Below are 26401 nucleotides of genomic sequence, written 5' to 3'. Positions count from 1 at the left end.
TGGGCCTTTGTGACCTAAACAGCAGGTGAAACTGGAGGAGTATGGCAGGCCAAAGATAGACGGAGAGCTGAAGGTGTCTTCTATCATCAATAGAACAAAACAGGACCGGTGAGGCCAAATTTGGAGTGAAAATGAGATTAATCCACATCCAAAAGCTGGATTTTTATTTTATGCCATTAACGGATAAATATGTTTCAACGTTTCCAGGTATATCTTCCTCTTTGACAAAGTGGTCATTGTGTGCAAGAGGAAAGGCTATAATTATGAGCTGAAGGAGATTATTGAACTGCAGTCGTACAAAATGTCAGATGACCTCATGAACAACAGAGACATGAAAAAGGTAAGAAAAAAACATTTGCTTTGTTTTGACCGGAGAAAAGACAAAGGAGATCTTGCACAGAAGGTCTTTGTAAACGTAGCTTCGCCGGTGTAAATGATGAAACGGCCCGTGCAATCATTGCAAATATTGCTCTTGCACCACAGGAGCTTGTTGATTGTAATTTCAGATACCAAATCAAATGTGTAATGCATTGAAGTGCAATGTGTGCTCTCTGCTTGCTTGGGAATCCTGAATGCATCAGACGTGATTCGGAAGTCATGAAAACGTTGGGCAGTGCATCTCATGACTGGTCTAACATGCTGCTTTATTTTAAATCTGCATGTCTATTTGTTTGCATGAATAACTGGGTCTTTATCTGGTGTCTTTCTTTTTGCATGCTTACCAGTCGAGTGGAAAAATGGTAAGCTCAAGTGAAATCCTTTATTTAACTCTCCCCTCTCATGGGGAGCTCATTTTAGAAGTTGTGTACTGTGGGTGTCGTGCTGTGATTGCACATCTGCCTTTTGGTGCTTTAATTGTTTTCCCCGGTTTTCCTCAAGCGCATGTAGACTTTCAGTTATGAGTTAAATGTATTATTTGTTAGCATTCCTACAACACTGTTGAAAGGGTTTTGTTCGCATCTTTCTCTTACGTCAATCCAAAAATCTTTCTGACATCTGCTCATTCTTCTCCCTAGTGGTCCTACGGTTTTTACCTGATCCATTTGCAAGGGAAGCAGGGTTTCCAGTTCTTCTGCAAAGCTGAAGACACAAAGAGGATTTGGATGGAGCAGTTTGAAATGGCTATGTGAGTATGATTGCATGGGTTAAGTACTGAAACTGTTTTAAGAAGCCAGTTTTCTTATTAGCTTTGTGTTTTTGTTTATCTATCCTTGGTGTTTGTAATTTCTGTTATAATTTATATCAAATTTGGTATTAGCTGCCTTTTTAGATAATTAATGAAACAAATTTGTCCTCATCCAGGTCCAACATAAAGCCAGAGAGAGCCACCGCCAATCAGCACAACTTCCAAATGCACACGTTTGATAAGAACACCAACTGTCGAGCTTGCAAGAAGCTCTTGAGGTAACCCAAATTAAATAAAATGAACACAGCCTAGGCTCACATTCTGAAATAGATTTGCTCGGTAAATTCTTCCAGCTGTCATGTATTAGTTTTAAGGAGGAACATGCTTGCTTATGCAGAATGTGAACAAGAACAGTAGATGTAATACACAGACAGGTGCTGTATCCAGCCCTATACACTTTTTTTTTATTGATGAAAAATCTGCCAAATATATCAAAGCTGTTATTATGAACCAATTTTTAAGAATCTGAAGGGTTTTTCTTAAATTTTAGATCTATTTTACAAATATATAAAAATAAAAGCTATTTCAGGTCCTTTTTTAGCTTTGCTTAGTTGTGTATGTATATGAGTTGGGAAAATAGGTATCCACTGATATCAAATTCTGCCTTCAAGCAATCCCAAAGTTACATGAATGTAATTTCTTATATAATTAATTCTGCATGTTCAGATAAATGGATTTTGCTGCCTCTGGCGAGGCCCATGCTAGCACATTGACTTCTTTGTGCTAACACTTAACCTGCTGCAAAGCTGTGGGCTTTACCCTCAGTTAAATAGCCTTTAACAGTGAAAAAAAGTATTGTCCAGACTGGCTAAATTCTTCTATCATATATATTTGATTCGTATTATCATTATAACAAATAATTCAATGTTTTGCTTGTCTTAATTAAGCTAATTTTAGCTTGTTGGGAAAAAAAATGTCTTTTTTGTTTTTTTTTTTATGTGGAGCTAGAAGGGACTTTACCAAAATGTCTGTTTATTTAATTTTTGTTACTTTGTTTTTGGTCAAGTTTGAAATTTGTGGCTGAACTGTATGAAAGCACTCAAATGCAGGAAATATCTAAAGAAAAATTAAGAATTAAACTGCTTTTCTCACTAAAATGGTGAATGAGGAGCAGATGAAAAAAAAAGCAGTTTAAAAAAGCTTAGAGTTGTTATGTATAGACTACAGTTGGCGGGTCACAAGCTCTCTGCTCTGCTCTATTCTGATGCATCCACTTGTAGACATATAAATCCGTGTACATCTTTTTTTTTCTCATGTGAGCTGGTATCTGGCTCAAAACTGGACGCTGGATAGCTCCAATATTGCTCTCCCTTGTTGTTGCACCTGTAATACTTGGTTGTGGTTGTGAGGGGCTGTCTGCTAGTGGGAGAGAGTGTAAACAAAGGGATGATGGGAAATCAGCGCAGGCTTGCTCTGCACCCACAGTCAGAGGTGAAATCCTGTCACTCTGCAGAAATCATCTCCTAGAAAACAAGACAGGTTTTTTGATTGTTACCTAAAACAGCATAATCGTAATTAAAAGACCACTGGGATTGCTTTTACGATAGATCAAAAGATTATAGTTATAGTTTGTACGTTTTTTTCTTCTTCTTTTTTCCCCACAATCGTTTTTCGTGACAGTTGCAGATAGATCAATATAAAAGCTACATTTTCCCAAATGTCTGCATAAAAACACTCCTTCTCAAATGAGAAAATCACAGTGGGTTTACCCAACTCACACCATGGATCACTTTCACCTCTATTACAGTGAGCTGGCTAAACAGCCCCCTTGTATTGACCCCAGAGTTTCATGGCATTGCTGACCTAAATGCAGTGCTGGTAGAAGCAGGGACCAGTGTTGTGGATGCTAATTAGTGCTCCAGCCCCAAAGGATTGTGATTTATAGCACTTACTACTGTACATGGCAGTGTGCAATGCACGCTCTATTACAAGCCCCCGTTACAAATACTCTCTCTACTCTTACAGTAGAGCAAATTTATTTGGGGATTTCATAGAATCAAAGAAGAGGGAAGGTTGTAGTGTGTTTCTGAGGCATTTCCTTTTGCTTTGCAGATGTTTAAATCAATGTGTGTGTTTTTCAGAGGCATTTTCTATCAGGGCTACTACTGCACTCGCTGTGGAACCGGAGCTCACAAAGAGTGTCTGGAAGTGGTCACCATCTGTAAAATCAGTAGGTGTTTCCTTTTCACATGCTAAGCAGTTTAGTTTTCTAGGTCAGGGAGCAGGGCTGCGCAACATTGAGATGAAAACTCTGCAACATTCATCATTGATATGTGAAACATGAATGATGACTGCTCTAATTATCCACAAGCTTAACCTGCTGTCAAAGAGCGCAGTCCCTCTTTACCCAGCAGGAAGGTAGAAAGGTGGGAGGGTGGGACTAATTCATTTTGTCATGGATTTGGTAACAAAGTAGGGAACAGCTACTGGGAGTCAGGAGGAAGCATCTTTTTCATGTCCAGTTGTTCTGTTTTTTTGTAAAAAAAAAAAATCACTTGAAGGGCTGTGACCTTAAACACAAGTCCATTGAAAATAACACTACGGTGACATTCTTTACTTGATGTTTTATCTATATTTTGAAAAATAAATTGATAATTTTCCTAAACCAAAACCAATTCACTACGGCTAAAGAAGCTTAAAACTAGAATTTTATATATTTATGAGCTCTTTTCTGATTTTATTGTAACTTTAAGCTAATAAACTTTCTTTCATCTTTTTCAACTACATAAAGTGCAATAGTTCGTGCATGCAAAACAAAGACTCTTGACATTCAAATCTTATTCTGGAATTTTCTTTTGATGTTTTTTTTTCTCATAGTGGTTCTGCTTTTTGTTTTTCAGACCCTCATGACTTGGTAAGTAGTATCTTCATTAACCATTGATTTCCTTTTCAGCATGTGTCCTCATCACATGCAAACAATAAGTGAAAGTAAAGCTTAAACTTTTTAACAGATGTTTGATTCCTTTTTTGCTTGTTTGTTTTTGTTTAATTCCTACAGGAACCTGGATTGTCACCAGGTAAGAAGTCCTCTTGCTTCTTGAAGTGTGAGAAATGCTCTCCAAGCTGTCAAGCAGGGATCACAGCTTTATGTTGCCATCTAGTGGAATTCTTCATTAAAAGCAGTTGATTAAGAAATTTGATATATTTCTGTCAAATGTTCTGTTGTGTTTTAAAGTAAGAAAAGTAATGTATTATATGCTTATAGGCAGAAACAAGGATACCTCTTAACGTTTGACTAAAACATGTTTTTTCATCTCGTCTACCTTAACTTTTGTTATAAGTCTCAACTATTTACTGACAGCACTGATCTGTTTTCCAGGTCCAAAGATGGTGGCAGTGCGGAACTACCATGGCACATCACCTCCTCTAGGGAAGACCCCACTGTGTTTCCAAACAGGAGAAATTATTGAGCTGCTCAAGGGAGATCCAGACACCACATGGTGGGAGGTACTTCAAGTCAATCATTTGGCGAGAAACCTCTCAACTGCTTTGAAAAGGAAGAAATGAGCACCGTTAGTTGCTAGTTGGACAGACTGCATAAACAGTTTCCAAGAACAGTTAATTAGGGAAACATAAAGGTCTAACGACTTTTTGTTGTTGTTTATTTGTTGTCGACCTATAGTTGGGATCACATAATTTCCCATAATGCCAAGAAAGAAAAAGAGAAAGTTATTATTTTTCTACAAAATTCTTATTTATGTAGGGCAATGCACATTGATAAACAATTACGCAGACTGTAAATATACCAGACTGTAGCATTATTTCCTGTTTCTACTTGATGCTTTTAAAAACATAAACAGCCTATACAGAAAAACTGTTATCTTAATCTCCCCCACCTGACAAAATCCTCTCCATCCTCCTCACTCACACCAACCATCCTCATGTCATCCTTCTCTACATCCATAAACCTCCTCTGAGGTCTTTTCATCAAATCAGAGGTTTTAAACTTTTTTTGACACCGGGGCCCATTTTTCCCTGTGCAAAGTGATTCGAGGCCCATTCAAATATTCACATGTTAATTTAAATTGATCTATGTCTTGTTTGATTTGTATTTAATATTTAAATCAAGTCCTTTTATGGTTTATCAAAGTAAACCTTGTGGGGAAAAAATATGGTGCAATGTGATCATCTCTAAGACATTTATAGTCACACTGAACAGGTAAAGCAGGGTCGTCATGCTTAATAGAAATTAGAAATCCAAAGATATTTATAAGGTATTTTGATAAATAAAATGTTGTGGTCATAAAACAAGCACACTTAAAATTAAAGTTTCAAATTAAATAAACTGTAAATGACATTTAAATAAAGTGCTAATTAAAATGTTAACTTATAACCTGCTGATGAACTATACAAAATAATAGTCTAAATTTTTGTGCTTGATGTTACCTCTCTATCACAAATTAACAACAACAGTCTGTTTTTAAACCAACTAGATGGTTTTAATTTCACAAGCAAACAAGTGACTGAATGATCCCGGTGATGGTCAGAGGGACCGTAGGCGCGAACTGGAAGCCACGCCTCTACCGTCACCAAGTATGAATGAAGACTGAATGAATAATGGACACATTGTAAGCGCTTTGAGCATCTAGAAAAGCACAGATAAATCCAATCCATTATTATTATTATAACTTTCAGATTGTGATGCAAATCCTAGTCTTCTCATTGTATTTGAGCTTTTACATGGCAGCTGCTCATTACTTGACCATGTGAACTAGGTTTGAGTACGGAGCCTTGTACATTTTGTAAGTAAAAAAAACAAAACAAAATGTGGTTTAGACATGTCCAGGAGACCAATAAAGGATTTGTGGGATTTGAACCTGAAGATCAGTTCAGAGGAGCATTTTAAATAAGCTGCCTTGGGAGACGTCATGTTGTAATTTGTCAGATCACTCTCCCCCTCTCTGCACCATTGCCCATTTTATTGATTGTCTGTTGGTCTAACATTAGCAGTGCTGTTCCTGCAGACCTTCTGGTTTATTGTTGTAGATGATTAAAACTCTACCTTGCTTCAGGGTCTGTCAGTGCTGAGTCACAGGTTTTACACACTCATATGGAGCTCACTCTTCCGGGGATGATTCAGGGCAAATCTCTGATGCCACAAATTTATTTTAGCCATTAAACTCGACAGGATGGCATTTTAATACCTTTGTGTGACTTGAAAGAGTGAACTGTGTCCCAAATCAGCTGCTCCAGGCAGCAGGAAGTGAAGACACTTCAGCTCCGACACTGACCTGTAATCTCGACGAATGTGTTCCTGCTGAGAACATTAGAGATCACATTAAATATATTATACATTATTTAACATATAACAATATGGGACCTCTCAATCTTTCTTTATTGTCCTGGTATTTCCTTATAGAAGAAGAAGAATCCCTCCTTTTGGTTAACAGTGGTAATTTCTTCTTTAACCTCCTGAGAACCGAGGAAAAAAAGTGTCTTAAAATTTCTGTGTTTTTGTGATTTCCTATCCATTTGGGCCTAAATAATCACCTTACAATTTTAATTTTTTTAAAAATGTTTTTTACTTTAATTTCCCAACACGTCCACTGTAGAGGACAACGGGACGATATTTCTGTGAAAATAGAAGTCAATTTGGAAAATCAGAAAAAAGGAGCAGACTAAAACTTTAGAGTGATATTTACCCAAAAACATTAAATTTTGTTCTAAAACAATAAAATTCTGCATCACTCTTTTGTTACTTGTTGGACCATCTGCTACAGAGGAAGATCGACCGGTAAATTGAGAGCTTTGTTTTTCGGCTCAGCTCTCTCACCACAACGGACCGGAACAGCAACCGCATAACTACGGACGCTGCCCCGATCCGCCTGTCGATCTCATGCTCCTGTCTTCCCTCACTCATGGACAAGACTCCAAGATATTTAAACTCCTCCACCTGGGGCAGGGACACTCTACCCACCGAGAGATGGCAAACTACCTTTCTTTGGTCGAGAACCATGGCCTCAGATTTAGCAGTGCTGACCCTCATCCCGGCCATTTTACACTCTACCACAAACCACCCCAATGCATGCTGGAGGTCCCGGCTTAATGAAACCAACAGGACAACATCATCTGCAAAGAGCAGAGATGAAACTGTGGTCCCCAAACCAGACCCCCTCCGGCCCCTGCCTGTGCCCTAGAAATTCTGTCCATAAAAACTATGAACAGAACCAGTGATAAAGGGCAGACCTGCTGGACTCCAACGTGCACCGGGAACAGGTTTGACTTACTGCCGGCTATGCAAACCAAGCTCTTGCTCCGGTCATGCAGAGAGCGGACAGCCCTCAGTAAGGCTCCCCGGACCCCATACTCCCATAGCACCCTCCACAGGATACGGGGGACGCGGTTGAACGCCTTCTCCAAATCCACAAAACACATCTGGACTGAATGAGCGAACTCCCGCATTCCTTCCAGCACCCTAGAGAGGGTGTAGAGCTGTTATACTGTTCCACGACCAGGAAGGAAACCGAACTGTTGTTCCTGGATCTGAGGTTCGACTACCGAACCGACTGTCTTCTCCAGTACTGTGGCCTATAGACTTTCCTAGAGAGGCTGAGGAATGTGATTCCCCGGTAGTTGGAACAAAATTAGATCAAAAACAGATCCTCAAAAATGTTATCAATGTACTGTGAAAAGTACGAGATTGAACTCCGGTATTCACAAACTTTGGTGTCATCTTGATAGGCAGGGCGCCCTGGTAGCACAGGTGTAAACCTGTTATGATGGACAAAAAAAAATCATTTTCATTATTTCTTCCTGAATCTCATCCTTTTTATCATCTGAAAGCTCCAAATCTGAATCTCTCTCAACTATCTGGTATAGAATCCTCTCTGATTCACTTTTTCATCCTAAAATCATGTACAGTCATTAAATACATTAAAATGGTCCCGGACATTCATTAAATGCCTGCTGTTTTAAAACTGAAAACATGAAACTTTTTTCAGATCTAAAAATATTGTTCCTAACATGTTTATGACCAAGAATATATATAATTATCATGGTAAAAAAAGGAATAGATACATAATATTTGACTTGCCTTTCACCTTTCCATAAAATTAGGTAAATGGCATGGAAGCCATCTTTGTAGAGGTAAAACTTAAAGTTCCCAGCATGCAAACTCATCACATGACACATCAATGGAAAGCCCAGGAAAGGCATCTTTTAATTCCTTAGAAATATACAAGTAAACAAAATGTCCATTATAGAGGACATAAGTGAATGGGCCGGGTCTCAGGAGGTTAAGACAGTTTTTATTCCCATAATATCACCAGCAGGGGGCAGCATAGCTTTACAGTTTAAAATGAAACAAATACTAGGATCAAATTAAAGCACGGATTTATTTATTTGTTTCTTTGGCATGACAAGGATATATATGTTTTGAGTTGCGTTCTGAAGAGCCTCTTTGTACCTTGTTTTTAACTTGCAGGGAAGGCTTATTCAAACACAAAAAAGTGGATTTTTCCCCAGTTCCTGTGTAAAACCTTGCTTGGATCCAAAGGTACAGTTCTCATGCACAGCCGGAGCTCAGGCATGGCAGCTGGTCTTACCATCTTTGACTTTCTGTTGCATTTTCTGTTTTATTATGACAGCCCTTTCAGTCAATATCCTACAGACAGTCATCAAGGGAATCAGACTACTATGGATATCCTTGGTAAGACCCTGAATCTCATTGTGTGTTGCTCTGCCATTAGCCCAAGGTTACAATCCAGTAATTTAGTGCAGGTCTGTTAAAGCACTTTAACCATTTAAAGGAGTTGTTTTACATTTTCAATTTCAGGGGGTGTTCATTTTGTCATTTGGTAGCATGAACTCAGAGGTCACATCTTTAATTTTGTTTCTCTGAAGGTTTGCGGGAAACATGGAGCGCCAGCAGGCAGACAACCTTTTAAAATCCCACAGCAGCGGAACCTACCTTATCAGAGAGAGGACAGCTGAGGCGGAGAGGTTTGCCATCAGCATCAAGTGAGCATTTCATATCCTACTGAACAGAAAAATGTCATGGCTTTTTTTTTTTTTATCCATTCTTCACAAAATGCCTCAACAAGCCCCATTCTGCTACTTTCTAAGTATCTCTTAGCTGCAGCCAATTATTATTCCAACACTGTCTTAAAATGATTTCTGTTGGCAGAAATCATTTTCAAATTTCGAATGCGTTTCTCTCCCCTGAGAGACGCATTCCAGAGATCTGGAGAGAGTGGATCACAGGTGCAAGTGAACTATAGTTGGTAACCGTCATTTTATTTTGATAAACAAAAGTGACAACCAGCTCTAACTGTTGGAAAAGAATTTATTTATAATCCATGTTTTATGCAGAAACATCTTGAGCAACTGATGCTTAACAGGCCAAATAGAGTGTGCAGTAGTTTTAGATATAATTGCATTAGATGGACCGATTTAATCAAAAGCCTTTCATTTCTGAAGGTTCAATGATGAAGTAAAGCACATCAAAGTCATAGAAAAGGACAGCTGGATTCACATCACAGAGGCTAAAAAGTTTGAAAGTCTTCTGGTAAGAAATGTAGCAAAAATCCAACAAGGATTAAGAACAAAATGTTAACTTTTTAAAGCAGATGAATTTCAGTATATTTTGTTGTTCTATCCTACAGGAGCTGGTGGAATATTATCAGTCACACTCACTGAAAGAAAGCTTCAAACTGTTGGATACCACACTCCGCTACCCCTACAAGTCAAGAGAGCGTTCGCTAACACGGGCCAGCACACGCTCACCAGGTAAACCCACAGATGTTTCACTGGTTTGTGGTTCTTTCAGTCACTCTGCCAAAAAACATTTGGCAGCCACCATCACTCTGCTGTGTAAACGGACAAATGATGCACAAATCATCCGTCAGCCAAAACTATTACATGGATTCTCTGTTGACAGCTTTGTTTAGGCTCTTTTTTAGAAATCTGGCACCTTAACTAACCATAATGAAGACTTCATCACATACCAATTATATTCTGTTGGCAGAAATGTCCTATAGGAAAGTGAGATAGCATACATGTTGAATCATATGCAGCCGGAAGGGTAGAATCTGTCTGCTGGTAAGAGCCTGAGGCAAATTGCAAATGTCATTTTTTTAGGGGGTCTCCAATATATCACTGAGCATTAAAGGTTCTCCATTTCCTTGCATGATTTCTCTTTTGCTGTAGAAATTTAAAACATTTGACACACAAGAAAACTTTGTGAGCGGTTGTCAATTTAATTACAAGCACACTGATATTTTAAAGAGCTGCCCAGTTGATTTGGTCCTTAACTTTACCAAAAAACCACACATTTCCATATTTTCATGTGGTTTTGTCTCAAACACAAGCCTACTGTAAACGAGTTGCAGCATATTCACCAGAAACTCTCTTCAATTTCTCCAAATTTTTGCTTCCTTAGCATTTTGACCTCTTTTTATGAGATTTTAGGATCTTCACGAAAAAATTGGGAAAATCCTGGTGTTTTAATAGATCTGCAGAATTGCTATGTCTCAAATGCCCTAAATCTTTCTCAAATTCTTTTAAACAAATGTAATTTTTCCAGTAAATGTACGGTATCTTTTGGAAAAACAAGGAGGGATTGGAGACAAAAGACAAGTGTCTGAAATTCTCTTCAGACGTTGCTTAACAAGAGAGATTTGTGCTAATGTCTCATATGTCCAAATTTGTCCCGGATGTCACTCAACATTTTTTTATATGAATTTAGTAAAATTCAACTTGAATTAATATGCATTTTTCCTACTCCAGCATGTTGTAAACTGTCTTAGCTCAGTAAGATATTATTGAAGGACAATATAATGGATTGCTGTACAAGTTGCAACAGACTTATTTAGCAAAAACTAAATGTTTTAAAAGAGCTTCAATAAACTGGTTAGAATTACATCAATTTTCAGATCTGGCCAAAAAAAAAGACCTTGTTGCTTTTTTTATTTCTTTTCTTTTTTATCTCAAATGTGCTAATGTTTACCTAGAAATTAATGTTGCTGTCTTTTTTTTACATCTCTTTCATTCTAAACTATGACATTCTGCAAGTCTTTCAAAGATGAAGAAAGACAAAGAGAAGGGAAGGAGCACAAACATCTTCAAGATATTCCTGCAATTTCTTTTTGTTTTTAATCTGTGAAAAGAAGTCTTTTTTTCTAAGCCAAGGGGGGGAATGCCACAGATGAAACACGCAAAGGAGGGATGATGCTGCAAATTCAGCCAAGAGCACCTAAAATCCTCCAAATGCAGCTGGGGATAAGAGCAAGCAGGCTTTAGGTGGGAGACCCGTTGTTTCCATTATAGATAAATGTGGAGAAAATGCCGCTGTCAGTGTTTTGGAGTGGGACTGCTCTGCACACAGCTATAATAAATCCACTTGCCTCCATGACTGATTACGACCGTTCTCATTTGACTCTGTTTCGATGCTGCTATATACAGGTCCAATTTACAAGCTTAGTCCCTTGCCATGCTGGCGTGCAAAAGTTGCAAGCGAGGGCAGACTAACAGACTGCCTACCTCCCACTCCTTTGTGTCCCCTGGCTGTTTGTTCCTGCCGAGGCTCAGAGAAATCAAGACAAACCAAAGGAGGGAAGAAGGGAACTGGGCAACTGTGTTAAATGGTAAATAGGAAGCGACAAAGGGGAAGTGGGCTAACTCAGAGGTTTGTGGAGCCTGAATTGGTCTTTGTCTCTGTTCATTAGACGGTATGAATGCTGGCCATGACCCTGAACAGGCTTATGTCCTGCTCTGGCTTTAAAGAAATTACCAGCAACCCCTGGAACAGAATTGTAAATTTGACACTGAAAGTTTGTTTTATTTATTTTTTTTCACTGTGGAAGAGCAGTGGGTTTTCTGTTTTTTTTTTTTGTTTTTTTTTTGTCTTACTATGGTGACAGCTGCCTTGCAGGCACAGATTTTCATGAAAAAAACGTGTGAAATTATAAATTTGAATTGAAGCAGCGAGCAGCATTGAATGGCCAGGTGCCACCCGCCCTCACTGGTTGAGCTGCTACTATACATCCCTCACTCTCTCCCTCTGCCCCTGCCACTTCGGTCATGTGTTTTCAAATTGGTGGCTTTTAGGTTGGTTTTATCTCCATAGCAACTGTTTCATGTTTTGGTTACCTGGGGGTGACTAACAGGTCTATGGAACTTTTAGAAGAATTGGCAAAACTAAACTTTTGATTTCCTTGGCTACCGAGTTTTTTTTGTTAACCACGCCTACATTCCCAATAAGTTCATACCATTTGTCATTTCATTAAGTTGGTGCACTCATTCATGTCTTAAATTTTTTTACAATATTCCAGTAAATGGAAATATGCGTCCAACAGCTAAACCCCCCTTTTGGGAGCTAAAAATGACCAAATTTCCAAATTTCCCAAAAAATGACCATCAAGCTGTAGATTTTATGGCTATCCCATAATAATTTCAACACTTCCTGTAGAAATCCCCAACATTTCTGTTTTGGTTTCTTTAGTGGATTTAGAAAAAAAATTTGAGCTCCATAAGAAATGTTTGCCTCTTTGACAGTTTGACTGTGATGTCATCATTTTGGGGTAGGCAGTTCACTATGCCCAAAGTTCACTAGGTGCGTGCAAATTCTGGTGAGTTTTTGAGTATGTGGCGGGGGAAAGATTATTGCTCAAAGGTGAAGCAAAAAATAAGAATTGCAAAAACAATCTGGTCCATATAGTCCAGGGCTCCTGTAAGACATAATAATCTCATCGGAGCTTCTGTCTTTCTCCTTAAATTCAGTCTTTCTGCTTCACTGCTTTGAAAGGTTGGTTGTGACATGATTCCTCTCAAAGTTTGTGAGGCTATGTAACGATGCAGCTTCCAAAGGTATGCTCCACAGAGGAAGAAAACGTCATTTAGCTCATAAATAGAACTGTCATCTCTCATCTGGCTGGAAAGGGATGGTAGAAGTTCAAGAGAGATTAACTTATATTTTCTGCTGCAAGTTCATTTCACATAAACCAAAATAGACTGTTTACATAAATGGGCTCAGATTAAAGAAAGATGCTCACTGGATCCCTCTTTATTATGCTGCCTCTCAGGCTCCAGTTCTGCTTGCATGCTCTCCATCATTTCCTTCTTTATTTTCCTGCTTTCTTTCTCTTCTCCTCCTCTTAGCAGCCACCTCCGCCTCCTACAACTTCTCCTTCCTCAGTCCACAAGGCCTCAACTTCTCCTCCTCTCAGAGCTCAGCTCCCTTTTGGTCAGGTACTTTTCTGCTGTTCCTTTCTTTCCTCACCCTCCTTGCGTTGCACATCATCTCCGGTAATTATTTAATAAGCCTCTGCGTTTTCAACCTCATTATCGCTTCTCTGCGGAACTCTTTTCATTTATGACATTTCTGCTCTGTCCAGGATGACATTTCCTGTCGTTAAGTTAAAGAAACCACTTTTTTCTCCTTTAAAGTAAATATTTGTTATTTTTTTATTCCAACTTCACAGATTGTCATTACAATCTGCCTTGTTGATTATTTTCTTTGCTAACTCGTCAAGCACAATAATAATCTTCTATTCATAGAAGTCGTTTTTTGTGATTTGCTGAAACCTAAAGGACTTATCTTACAACTCTTTCCATTTTCAGTCTTTACTCCTCGGGTGGTCAGCACCGCAGTGGCCAGGTATAACTTTGCTGCACGGGACATGCGAGAGCTGTCGCTGCGAGAAGGAGACATTGTTAAAATCTACAGCAAGATCGGTGGAGACCAGGGCTGGTGGAAAGGGGAGGCCAACGGAAGAGTAAGTGTATATTTCATATAAAGTCAATGCTTGGCAGACACAGATGTAGAGAAATCAGGTTGAAGAGCTCTCCAAAAGCATCGATAAACACATCTCCATGTCTGGGTTCATGAGATCATTCAGAGACAGTACAGTACGGCGAGCTTCACCATCTACTGCAGGAGCTGCGTCTGAATGACGGCTGCTTTCAGCGGTACTTCTGTCTCTCTGTGACCCAGTTTTGCTGTCCCGCATTAGTCCGAGGAGGGAAAAAAGTAAAGATAAGAATAGAATTAGATATCCTTTTTATTATTGTTTCCTTACAAATAAGAAAAATATTATAAAGTTCAGTAGGAGAACAATCAGATTCACCTCCATGTTGATTTTGGACTCTACCCACTGAACACATCATCATATATCAGATTAGAGCCATGAAAAAGAAAGCCTGGAGCGAGATTTGTGGCGCTTTGACATTTCCCACCAGGCGTCTTCATCACGTGCATCAGATGCCTGATGTGAACGTAGCATCAATACAGATGAGAGGCAACAAACCTGGCAGGAGTGCATGAGGCTTTGAACAAAGACAATATTGTCACAAATGACAACATAATAACACACCAAATGTGGTTTTATTTTAGTGTAAAAGAAAACGTTGGAGCAAAAAACATGATCATTACAGGCTCTTATGGGTAAATATAACCAAACGTCAATGTTGGAGCCAAAAGAATTATGGTTTGTACCTTCTATGGTTTATTTGATATGTTAAAAAAGATACCAGTCTGAAGAACCAAAATATCATAACCACTGTTCGAGCAAACAGCCATGTTTTCCTGAAGCTGCCACTTCATGTAAAAACCTACCACTGTTGAAGCTGCAGGACTGGGTTTTGGTTTCCGTCTGTGATTTTTCTCATGATTGTTGGGATTTCCACTTCCACTACATTCAAGTAAGAACAAAAGTGCTAGTGTTGCTGGGAACTTCCTATTATTTCTGCTACATAAGAACCTGCCTCACTATCCCAAAAAGCCAGAGATGTAGTTGCCAAGCAACAGTTAAAGATTCACTCCAATCATCTTTTGATTTACTCTAAACGTGTTCCCGGTGGTCTTTTAATTATAATTATGCCGTTTTTAGGCTAAATCAAAAAACCTGTGTTGATTTCTGGGACAGTTTCTGCAGAGTGGGAGGAGTTCATTCGAAATTCACCTCCAAGTTGTGGGCGGGACCATTGGCACAGTGCAACCCCGCCCCCCTTCCCCTTCCTGTTGCTGAGAGCTTGAAGCAGGGAGTTTGTGGCCTACTCAGCATATTTTCTACATCACAAATACAATCTTTTTTAAACAGCATTTTTCGTCTGCTCCTGATTCACAACAATTTACATCAAGAAATGCAATTTTGAGCTTGATTTTATTTATATATGTCCTCCATCATCAGAAAAATGCCACAAGAACATATTAAAAACATGATTTTCATCAGAGTGGGTCTTAAAAGAAGCATTTGAAGTAGTCTTAAAGAAGATATTTTTTGGGCTAACAAGAAGACAGAGCCTTAGGATGTAAAAATAATACTCATGTTTTGAGGAGTGTGGACAAATAAACTTAGAGTCTCTGCTTAATGCATGCTCAGGTCTAACCTCACCTCTTTCATCTTCCTGCAGGTAGTGTGTTAAAAAAGACAAACAAGTCTGTTAACATCCAGCGTTTTATCTGGCTAATATCAAAGAGAGCCGGTCTTTGATGATCACTGTTTCATGTTGCAGATTGGATGGTTTCCCTCAACATACGTGGATGAAGAAGGAGTGCAGTAAGGCGTGGATGTTGGTCGACCAGCTCCTGTGAAACGGGAACCTCAGTCTACTGTACTTAGAGAAATGTGACTCCCTCCACCAAAAAACAAAAAAGAACACAAAGAAGGAATTTTTTTTGTTGCTCTTATTGCTGGATGCCCATTTTTCTGTGAGAATTTCTTTCTCTGTTTCTCTGTCTTCAATTATGCATCAGCTTTTGTTTTTTGCAGGATGTCCTGTTTTATTTATGTACAGGAAAGAAGAAAAACAAGTGTCTGCTGACCTTTCTGCGCTCTGCACAGACTTGGCAGAACGAAGGGCAGCACAGAAACTGACTGTTGATAGCTTTACTTTGAAAAAGTATCCCCTCTGATGCAGGTCTGTGCAAGGTGAGCTAATTGTACAGCATAGATAATTTATTGAATAGAGATTATTATCATTACTAATGATTATTGCGGGGAAGTTGGGTTAAACAAAGACTCAGATCAGACGGGCTAGGAGAAAAAAAAAAGGTGTTTTCATGTCCAGAGATTTTGCCTTAGTTGTCATGGTGATGCCTTGTGGGCGGACACCAGTGGAGGGATTCTAATTTGTGGACTGGTTTTACTTCTCTATGTATGCATGTGCAGCCCACACACACACACATACATGCACAAGCACACACTCCAATGTACAGTACGGTGCCTTCGAAGAATGGTTGAACCTCAGCATCCACAAAAGGACAGCCCATCCACACTCAGAGGACTTCACTGAAGAGAGCAGAGAGGCACTGATGAAACCCTGTGGGGACAGCTCACTCTCTGAGACCTCCAACCCCATTCCTCCACACTACTGGAGGCTGGATGGGACAGCTGGAGGGGTCTTTTTTAAGCCAACATCACATCTTGGTGTCAAGTCTGTGGGAATGCTCAGTTCAATGCAAAATGGAGTCATCAAGATGTTCCCACTCTTTTTGTTTAGTGTCATTGATTTGTTGGTTCCTACACTGAATCTGTTTCTGTCTGAAAGTTCAAACCAATTTTCTTTTCATTTGAAGCCAAATTTTCAGCCATGTGTCTGGATAACATGGATCATGGATCTGATAACATGGATCTGAAAACCTGTTATGATCTTGCCTTACTTGTTTAGTTTTTACAGATAATCAGGTGACTTGCTGTTTCATTCATTTTCTGTGTTCAGTTCATTTTGGTTCAGCATTGAAAGCTTTTTTTTTTTTTTACTTAAAAGGAACCTTTGTGGGCTCCACCTAAATCCACCAACTGAGTTTTTTAACTGTTTTCATTGTGTTCTCGTTTTATTTCCCTGCTGTGGTTGAGAACTTCACAGACGCACTGCCGTTTACACCACAGTGCGCTGCAGACCGTTTTTTCGGCTGAAAGCATATTCCGTCAGTTGACTTTTTCATTCCAGAAACTCTACATGAATATTCAATTTCATTTCCAGCTCCGGTAATGTGGCCTTACCTCCAACATTCAGATTTTCCACAAATACATTTCCACCTTGATGATACGTCATGAAAGAAAAGGAAGTTAAACTACTGTCACACATCCCCTTTGAGAAGTAAAGTGCACATCCTGTCAGTTCCAGCAGGTTTAAGGTGACAGGAGAAGCACAAGGTGCTGATTTGTTTAGTTTCTAAACTTGTTGAGTCGTGCTCCTGCACCGGCAGAGTCCTGCCGCTGTGTGTGGGGGACACACGGGATACTTCCATGTTGTCTGCTATGGTGGTGGGGATTCAGTCGCTTTTTTTATGTGGTGGATAAAAACCCATTGCATGTGATTATTGATATGTCAAATCCTGTCAGTTCATCCTTGGAAAAAATGTGTACTTGATCGTGTACATTTTTTTTGAATGGTTGAGTATTTTCAAATGAGGTCTATCATGAAAATAAATATCTCTTTTTGAATAAACTGTTGTCCCCTCACTGTTTCACCCGCTAAGTCCAGGTAATGAACGTATAAAAATTTCACATCTCGATTTATAGATGAAAAGTCAGAATCTTTTGACTCTCAGATTAAAGCTCATCTAAAAATGAAATTGGAGCCAAATCTGTTTATCAAGAATCTGGATTTAATCCAAGGAAAAAAATTCCAACTTTTACTGCAAACTCAAACACCTTTGTTCTAAAGGCCAATGTTTATGCCCCTCAATTGTTTTCTTGTATTTGAAATTCAAATTAAGAACAAGAAGAGATTTTCTTCTTAATTGGCATCTATAAATTTTTCAGGTTCAGCTCAGCCTTGCTGAAAAAATTTCCAACAATTGTCAGACTGTCTATTTTTTCTTCTTCATTTTTCAAGGGGCCATGGTTCTGCGTCATGACATTTTTGAGCAAAGAAAAAAATCTGGCTTTGCATCAGTCACTAAAAAAAAAAATGGATCTTTACACTGTAAAAACGGAATCTTACAAAAATAAATAAGACCCTCGTTTTAGAAAAAAACGATTTTCTGTCTTGTTAGAAAAACTCTTTTCTGTAAGCTTTAGTGCCTCCGTTTTTCAATAGCAAAAGACTGTTAGTTTGAAAATATGTTAGTGATTAGAGTGTTTTTCTTTAAAATAAAAAATCTTGGTATTTTTCTTACCACGTTGGCATATTTTGCTTATGTAAATCAAATCTGCAAAGAGGTAAGAATCTTTGACTTGTTTTTAAAGGGCCTCTTTTCGCAGTGCAGCCACATCCTCCTACAGGTGTTTTTTTACATCTGTTTTTGTTATTACGTGTTCAAATGAAAATCAAAAGGGTCTGATTTTAGGGCAACTTATGACTTTAACACCAAGGATTCACTTGAAAATCGTAACAATTACACACTCGAGAAAAAAAAGAAGAAAAAAAATTATATGGATGTGTATTTTTTTTCCTTCTTTAGAATATTGTTCAATTGTTTCTTTTCTTCTTTGACAAAGTGGTCCAGTTTTGTTGACTTCCAAACACCCTGAAACCTCATTTCATTGTGACACATAAAGGCAAAGCCTTCATGGTTTATGTCTGTTTCTGATCACACTGCAAATCCATACTTGCTGTCATTTTTCAGTGCAGTGTGTTTGACCGGAGTGTCATGGCTGCTGCTGGGGGGAGTTCGTGTGCTTCCCTCATCAAAGGGGCTTGCGTCGTCAGTGTACACCTCAGAGTAAGGCACCGAAGGTGGTCCACTGGAGGTCCGTCCTGAGTACACACTCACCGAGCGCCTGTCAGGAGGCAGCGCGTCCTCCCTGTTGGACATCACAACAGAAACAATTAGGATTTGAGTTATTGAACGCTGTTCAAAAGCATGACAGAAGAACAATGAAACTAGCGAGGCTTTGGGTCCATCTTCACTACATACGGTACCAGCTTTCAAAAATGTTCATGCTTAGAAAGATTAGCACATTTTATAATGATGCAGATTTGCAAAGCTGGGAATTGTTTTTATTAGCATTAATTAGATTTAATCTATTTATAAAGTACTAGTTAGGGCGGCAGTGGCTCAGGGGGTTGAGCAGGTTGTCCAATGATCAAAAAGGATTGGCGGTTCAATCCCCGCTCCCCACAGTCCTCTGTCGTGTCCTTGACCCTTCACCCTCCAGTGTGGCTCTACTGGTGCGTGAATGCGTATGAATGTCTTGGTGATGGTCAGAGAGACCGTAGGCGCGAACTGGCAGCCTCACCTTTGTCATCACCAAGTATAAACGAGGAGTGAATGAAAAATGGACACATTGAAAGCGCTTTAGGCATCTGGAAAAGCGCAGGTAAATCTAATCCATTATTATTTTTAGTTTACAACTGAAATTGTCTTGAAGTGGCACACAAAAAATAAAAAAACAATGGACAAAGCTTTTATTATTATGATTGTAATAATCCAGTTTAAAGATCAAAGTTTTCTGTGTATTCTTCTTATTAACAAAGCAAAGCTGCAGTGGAAAAATGGAATGAAGTTGTCCTGTTCAGCAGCTGAGCAAACATCAGAGCTGAAGGTCTCTGGTGTTGGACAGATTTTACTGTTAGGTATTTGTAACATGAATATATTTGTATAAACTCTCTTTGTAGTTCCTGTTTGAAACATGAAGGGGGAGGAATCACTAATACATACTGATTGTGTTTTTATATATAGTAAATGAACCGCATGGATGAGAAAAGAGAGAATATGGGATATTATAGATGGGGGGGCATAGGAAAAAGGGGGTCACAAAGTTAGAGGCTAATTACAGAAACACATAGGAGAGGGTAGGAGTAAAAACAAAAGAAGCTGTAAGTTGCATGAGGTTAATTATTCTAACTTTCACATGTTGATGTTTGCCAACAGAGCTGGGCTTGTCCACAGACACACTGATCCACACACACTCAAGATGGCAGGTTTGGTTTTCTGCCTTGCCAACACTTGTGTGTTGAAGTGTCTTTGGGCAAGACACTGAACCCCACATTGCCTCCTATGGTTATAGGTTGGTGCCAGTGTTTAGCATCGGAGCTGCCATCAGTGTGTGGATGTGTGTGTGAATGGATGAATGGGACTGTGACTGTAAAGTGCTTTGGGAAGGTAGAAAAGTTCTTTACAAGTATACAACACCTACTATTTACCATTTACTTGTCAAGCATAGATCATGTCCGCACACATACAAATATCCTTTTGGGGGGCTGAGTAGTCCTACCACTGTGTCCGAGATAAAGGACAGGACCCCACCCACCCAAGAATCCCCCAAGCCTCAGACAAGAGGCCCACCACCACCCGGGAGACCTGAGCACCCCGATCCCCCGACCCCAGACACAATCCACGGCCCGCAAGAAACATCTGCATCATAGTTTGTGCCACCATCCTTCTGTCCCGCAGAGAGCCAGGCAGGGCCAATGCCTTCTGCCCAGGAGGAGGGCCCCAGCACGGGGTCCCTGAGAAGAAAGGAAAGTGTGGACCGACCAGGCATCCTGGTGTTGGAAAGGCTAAGGAACATGAAGGTTGCTGGGACCCAAACCAGCAACAAAGGGACACGGACACCCCCAGCCTCAGATGTAAGTGCCAATAATGTCACTTTATGCGCGCTTGTCACGACTAAACAGAACTGGCCCAAACACAGAGTCCACACCATGCCTGTTGTGTGAGAAAAAAAAAAACAATTTACCTGTACAAATTAAATCTGTTACAGAAGATTAATACCAGTTTAAAGCTGTTCTTGTGATCCCAGTGACATGTTCCAGTCTCTGCAATAACATTTTATGATTGTGATTAATGCAGCACTGAGGTCCAAAAGAACAAGTTCAGACCCAAATCCTCTGTCTCACTGATGTCCTTCAGAGAAGCTGTTTCAGCGCTATGATGTGCACTAAACCCTGACTGAAACTCTTCAAAGAGATCATTTCTATTCAAACAGCCAGTCAATATTTTACCAATGTTCTAAAGAACTATAGAAAAATAGTGGGATTGAATGTAGGCCGGTAGTAGTAAAAGACCCCTCTCATCCTGGACACTGCCTTTTCAGCCTCCTCCCGTCAGGGCGGCGCTTTAGGACAATGCAAACCAAAACCACTCGCCACAAAGACAGCTACTTCCCCCGAGCTGTCACTCTTATGAACTCCTGACTCCAGACTACTCAAGGACACTGTACAAGCACAGAAACTGTCAAACTGGAATTACTGCTGCTGCATTTTTGACTTTTTTATTTTAATCTATTTCTTCATTTAGTTATGTTTATTTATTCATACAGCTACCTTACATCTACCTTCTTTTTATTATTTATCTTTTTATTATTTATCCTTTTACCTTGCTAGTTTGCACGAGAGCACAAGTAACCGAAGACAAATTCCCTGTACGTGCGCTGTACTTGGCAAATAAAGTGATTCTGATTCTGATTCTGCTTGTAGATCAAGGCTAGACGTTTTAAGTTGAGGGTTAATTACAACAACGGTAAAATCTTGAGGAACAGAGTCTGTCAATAAGGACGTATTAATCAGATGAAATATTGATTTCAGAGAAAATCTCCCCAAACAATTGAGTTGGTATTAAACCCAAGAGGCAAGCTGAAGATTTACAAGTCATTACCTAGAGCTCAAGAGGTTCAGTGATTACTAAAACGGACTCCTGAAAAACTATCAGCTGCAGTAGTTGAGAGGTTGGTCTTGATTTTCTGTCTGATTAAGCTTGGTTTATTTGTGAAGATCTAAAGCAGGGGTCTGCACCTTTTAACACTAATAGAGCCATTTGGGCCTGTTCTCTACTGGGAAAAAAAAAACCAAAAATACAACACTTTATTTATGGTTATGAGACCATAAACTAATTGTTTGTCAAGTATAGCTATACATATTTAAAATCATTGCATTTTGGGGTCAAGGGGCCTGTCCCGCCCATTGTTGGGTGAAGGTGAGGTACGTCCTGGACAGGTTCTCTGTCTGTCACAGGTTCACTTTCTTTTTTAAAAGAAATTTAAAAGAAATTACTTTTACTTTTGACTGCATCACATTAAAAGTATTCCATTCTATCTCTAATGAGATCATCCTGCTGCAGAAAAATTACTTAAATTAAAAATATAGAAGCCAAGTCAAAAACAGCAGTTTCTATTATTATGACTCAAGTCAACTTCAGTGCTCTGTCAGGCTTTTCCTCCAATTAACATTGAATATAAACAGGATCCAATCTAAAAATAAATCTATATACAGCACAGAACAAAAGTTTGGACACACCTTCCCATTCACTTGAATGAGAAGGTGTGTCCAAACTTTTGGTCTGTACTGTATGTAATTACAATAAAATACTCTAAGGACTTTGCTTCGGATTTTGCTATGCAGCAGAAGATAAGGATATGGGCTTTAAATTGAGTCTAATAATAAACAGTTGTTACAGTAGTTGAACCATTCCCATCATTTTGTTCAGTTATCTGACACAGGTGCATTTAGGAACAGTTGTAAAGCACACCATACCTCTTGACGTAGCTTAATCTCAGCAACTACCGGTAGTTCATTTTAAGAGCACCTCAATTCAGAAATATAAAGGAAAAAACCCAACTAACTAAAAAAATTAAACTAAGCTGAGTCTTTATTGTTTCAAATTAATGACTTTTTTCTTCAAACTCATAGAAGCACAGGTGAGTGATAAAAAAGCCACATGTGGCTCAAGAGCCTAGTTTGGATGACCCCTGATCTAGAAGAAAACATGGTTCAACAGAACTCTGACCTACAGTCAGTCTGACTCCTGCAAGGTTCATGTTTGCTCCCATCATGTATGAATAATGGGAAGTTCTAGCATTTTGTTGGGCCTTCTCACTATTCATCAATAAAGAGATGTTAGTGAATGGCAAATGAATAGAAAGAAGGTATTTGAATCCTTTTTTCTTTGAATTAAATATTGGTATTTTCTGACATAGATTGAGTTTATGGCGTTTTGCTTTCAGGTGCTGGATAGTCAGCCAAAGTAAATTTAAAAACTGTTAAAAGAGGTTCAGATAGTACAGGACAGGATGACACATATTTTCCGGCCAAATGTTAGAACAAGATCAAGCATTTGTATGGGTGAATGAGTAGATCAGTGCACTACTAGAGAAAATGTAAATGACTTTAATGTGGAAGTTTAGGGTTTTTTAAGCTATCATTTTCACATTTACATGAATCCCCCTTTGTAATTAACACTAAATCATGTTTTTTAAAACTAGTGACAGTCAACAGTGCTTTTAAATGAAAAAAGTAAATCTCAGACATTCAAATAAGCTTAACCAGTTTTGGTTCAATGACTTTACTCTATATCTGAATTTTAAATTGCAGCAACACCCTTTACTCTGTTGTTTGACATTTAGCACCAAGCCTCTTGAAACTGTAGGTGGCGGACATAAACCTGTAAACAGTAGAAAAATTAAAAAAAACCTTCTCTGCTTGTCTAGTGTGAATACAATAGGCTAGAAGTGCATTCAAGAACCCACATTTCAGACATTCTTGACCTTTCATCACATGCCTAACGTGTCAGCTTAACACATTGCTCATGGTGCAGCCAGGTCTCTGTTAGACAAAACAGATCAATCCAGTTATCAGCTGTCAAATCCTTTTATCAACAGAAACTTTGAAGAAAGATCTCTTATAAACCCCATTTTATTGCTTTTTAATCCTCTAAAGTTAAATCCTTTAGTCAGTTTTAATGAGATTTGTATTATTTACTACTTTTAATTACATTTTAGTGATTTGAAAGCAAACTCAGTTTCAGTGGGGTAAAGAGCAGATGGCCACTGGGCCATCGGGATAGTTGGTACCGTGCAACCTCGCAACCAATACTCAGAAACACAATTTTCATCTTAATTTTCTCTATATATGTGTAAGAAAAATCCCACAAGAACGTGCTAAAAACATGATTTTCATCAAAGTGGGTCTTCATCAAGCAACTGATGTTGAATAGGATGATCTGTTTTTTTTTTTAAACAGGACAGGACTTTATTTTCTCTATATTCATTAGTTCATTATTAGTTTTAATTGAACTTTTGATCTTGATCTGATTGGACAAACGTTTAGATCAATGTTTGTAGGTAAAAAAAAATGGAAGTCAGAAAATGAGAGGAACTTGATCTGTCCAGTAAAACACTGCATTCACATATGACCGATCACTTAGGTTTTTTTTGTCAGTCCTCAATTACCTTTTAAGTCATGTGCATGTTAGAATTTAACCCTTGTGCAATCCTAGGCACTTTAACGTAGGGAGTTGGGTCATCTAGACCAGTGTTTTTCAACCTTTTTGGAGCCACGGCACACTTTAACCTTGACAAAAATCCCGCGGCACACCAGCATCCTAAAACAAAACAAAAAAGCAGAAACTCAGTCTGTTTTGATCTACACCCCCCCCCCCCCCGGGCAATCTGACGTGCATTTTTGTGATAATTGTGGCAGAAAAAGCAGGAAGTTGCAGATGTTTTTTCTAAAAGATGTAATAAAAGTTAAGTTACATACAAACTGTATGTTCGTTGTGGTTTCAAGACGTGTAACAAGAACGACTCATTGTACGCTGAGGCGCTGTCCATTTAAGCCAATGCATCATGGGAGATGTAGTGTGAATACTGCGAGAAAACGGCAGAAAGACTCGCGTCTCTGAGCTTCATTGTTTTGTTCACTTGTTCCACGGTCTGATACCGGATTCTGTGGAAAGCTACACCGCTAAAGACGAGCTTTAGCTGGTGTTTTTGTTGGAACTGAGAGACTTTATGAGAGGAATCGGAACAAGGAAGTGAAGACTTTAAACACTTCTGATTGGTCAGACTGATGACATGTGATTTAGCCTTCAAGAATGATTGGTGGAGTCGTGGAGACGGTGAAAGCTGCGGGACTTTTCAGAAAACAGTTATAGCTGAAGCTAAATCGCGTTACCGTAATTCTTATCAAAATGTCTTTAATAGAATCAAATAAACACAAAGAAAAAAGCATTTTATGATCTTTCATATTCCTAACTACTCAGTGTTTTCTCAGGACCTGTATGGATGAACAAAGAGCTGATTTCCTGGAGAGGGGAAATGTTTTTAGATCAGTTAATGAGGGCAATTTTCCACGGCACACTTGACCATCTCCCACGGCACACTAGTGTGCCGCGGCACACTGGTTGAAAAACAATGATCTAGACCCACTAGACAGTGCGCTGAACCTTTTTTCTTCAATGATTTGTGATCTTCACTGGTGTCCATGGATTACATGAAATCTTTTCACCTTTATCCACTTTTGTCATGGTAGGGAGAACACGTCAATGTAAGGGTGGGGTCATCTAAGATGGCACAAGGGTTAATTAAGGTGTGACACTACAAGTGGGTTTGGTGTGTGTTTTTTTTTCCATGCCTGGTTTTAGGCCAGGGCAGTCTGTTAAAAAGAGTCTGAGTCCTGTTTTTGAAGGAAATACTCAGTGGAGTGTGAGAGATTTGAAATCCTTTCATACAGCAGAGGGTTGGTTTTCTGCTAGAACTGATCCAGAGAGGGGCAACACGCTTAACCCGGTCACACACCTCTGCATCTGCGATCCTGTAGAATTCACTTCAGTAGAAAGAGGAAGATGTGTTTTCCCAGGCATTGGAAATGCTGCATCAGAGTGATGGTTGCGCTACAGCTATTAACTGTTTTGACAATCTTTTTTTTCTTCACTGACTATTAATCAGGCAGCACTGAAGAAGAGAGAGGAAGCTGGGATTTCAGGTCAGTTAGCACTGTCTTTAAAGATAAATAAACAAGCAAAACAAACCTGGACAGAGCATGTGAGGAGGAGGGAAACACTGAAGCACTGGCCTACTTTACAGCAAATGATATGATGACTTTAACAGGAGCTGCAGAGAGACCCAGGGTTTAAAGTATTGATGAGATACTTTTTTAAAGATGTTGTTTCAGTCTTTGCAGTGAGCTGATGACTGCACCATGCAGACGTCTACCTAGATGATTACTGCTTTACTGATTGACTCAAGACGAAGTTCTCTTTTTTTAAATTTTTTTATATCTATTCCAAGTTTACTGAAGGTTGTGCCTGAGACACTTCCCTGACTTGTGGATATAGGCTGTCTGTCTGCAAAAAACCTGCAAACCTGCATAGGGCACACATTAAAAATAAGGAATTAGCCAAGTGGTGAGAGCCAGTAGAGAAAAAGTGTTCACGCTCATTATTTTCTACGAGCTTGAGGAATGAGGAAGATCTACTGGGTGATTATTCACTCCACACGGCACTCATTAACCCTTGTGCTATCCTAGATGACCCCACCCTTACATTGACGTGTTCTCCCTACCATGACAAAGGTGGATAAAGGTGGAAAGATTTCATGTAATCCATGGACA

General features: G+C 39.2%; 2 protein-coding genes across 7 annotated transcripts in view; one reads left to right on the top strand and one right to left on the bottom strand.

Moving 5' to 3' along the window:
* vav2 (vav 2 guanine nucleotide exchange factor) overlaps positions 1-17575 on the top strand; it is a 254697-nt gene extending 237122 nt beyond the window's left edge. For 2 of the 6 annotated variants that reach the window (XM_011481993.4, XM_011481992.4), the window contains 17 exons: positions 23-108; positions 208-340; positions 726-740; positions 1017-1126; positions 1303-1404; positions 3268-3356; positions 4027-4040; positions 4185-4203; positions 4506-4633; positions 8610-8681; positions 8773-8834; positions 9029-9145; positions 9605-9692; positions 9790-9913; positions 13283-13372; positions 13745-13899; positions 15638-17575. In XM_011481993.4, coding sequence (XP_011480295.1) covers positions 23-108; positions 208-340; positions 726-740; positions 1017-1126; positions 1303-1404; positions 3268-3356; positions 4027-4040; positions 4185-4203; positions 4506-4633; positions 8610-8681; positions 8773-8834; positions 9029-9145; positions 9605-9692; positions 9790-9913; positions 13283-13372; positions 13745-13899; positions 15638-15685 — 1452 coding nt within the window. In that variant the 3' untranslated portion in view covers positions 15686-17575. The remainder of the gene's footprint in view (positions 1-22; positions 109-207; positions 341-725; positions 741-1016; positions 1127-1302; positions 1405-3267; positions 3357-4026; positions 4041-4184; positions 4204-4505; positions 4634-8609; positions 8682-8772; positions 8835-9028; positions 9146-9604; positions 9693-9789; positions 9914-13282; positions 13373-13744; positions 13900-15637) is intronic. The other 4 variants (XM_011481995.4, XM_011481994.4, XM_020707823.3 and 1 more) reach the window with 3 other exon arrangements.
* A 367-nt stretch (positions 17576-17942) lies between these two features.
* The window catches only part of vsig8a (V-set and immunoglobulin domain containing 8a), a 29293-nt gene continuing 20834 nt past the window's right edge, over positions 17943-26401 (bottom strand). Inside the window, exon 7 of the mRNA XM_011481999.4 lies at positions 17943-18876. Within this exon, the coding sequence (XP_011480301.2) occupies positions 18663-18876 (214 nt within the window). The 3' untranslated portion in view covers positions 17943-18662. The remainder of the gene's footprint in view (positions 18877-26401) is intronic.

The sequence above is a fragment of the Oryzias latipes genome, chromosome 12 (assembly GCF_053564925.1).
Source record: "Oryzias latipes strain Hd-rR chromosome 12, Olatipes_Hd-rR_3.1".
Lineage (NCBI taxonomy): Eukaryota > Metazoa > Chordata > Actinopteri > Beloniformes > Adrianichthyidae > Oryzias > Oryzias latipes.
The sequence above is the reverse complement of the archived record's forward strand: the minus strand, read 5'-3'. Positions and strand labels throughout refer to the sequence as shown.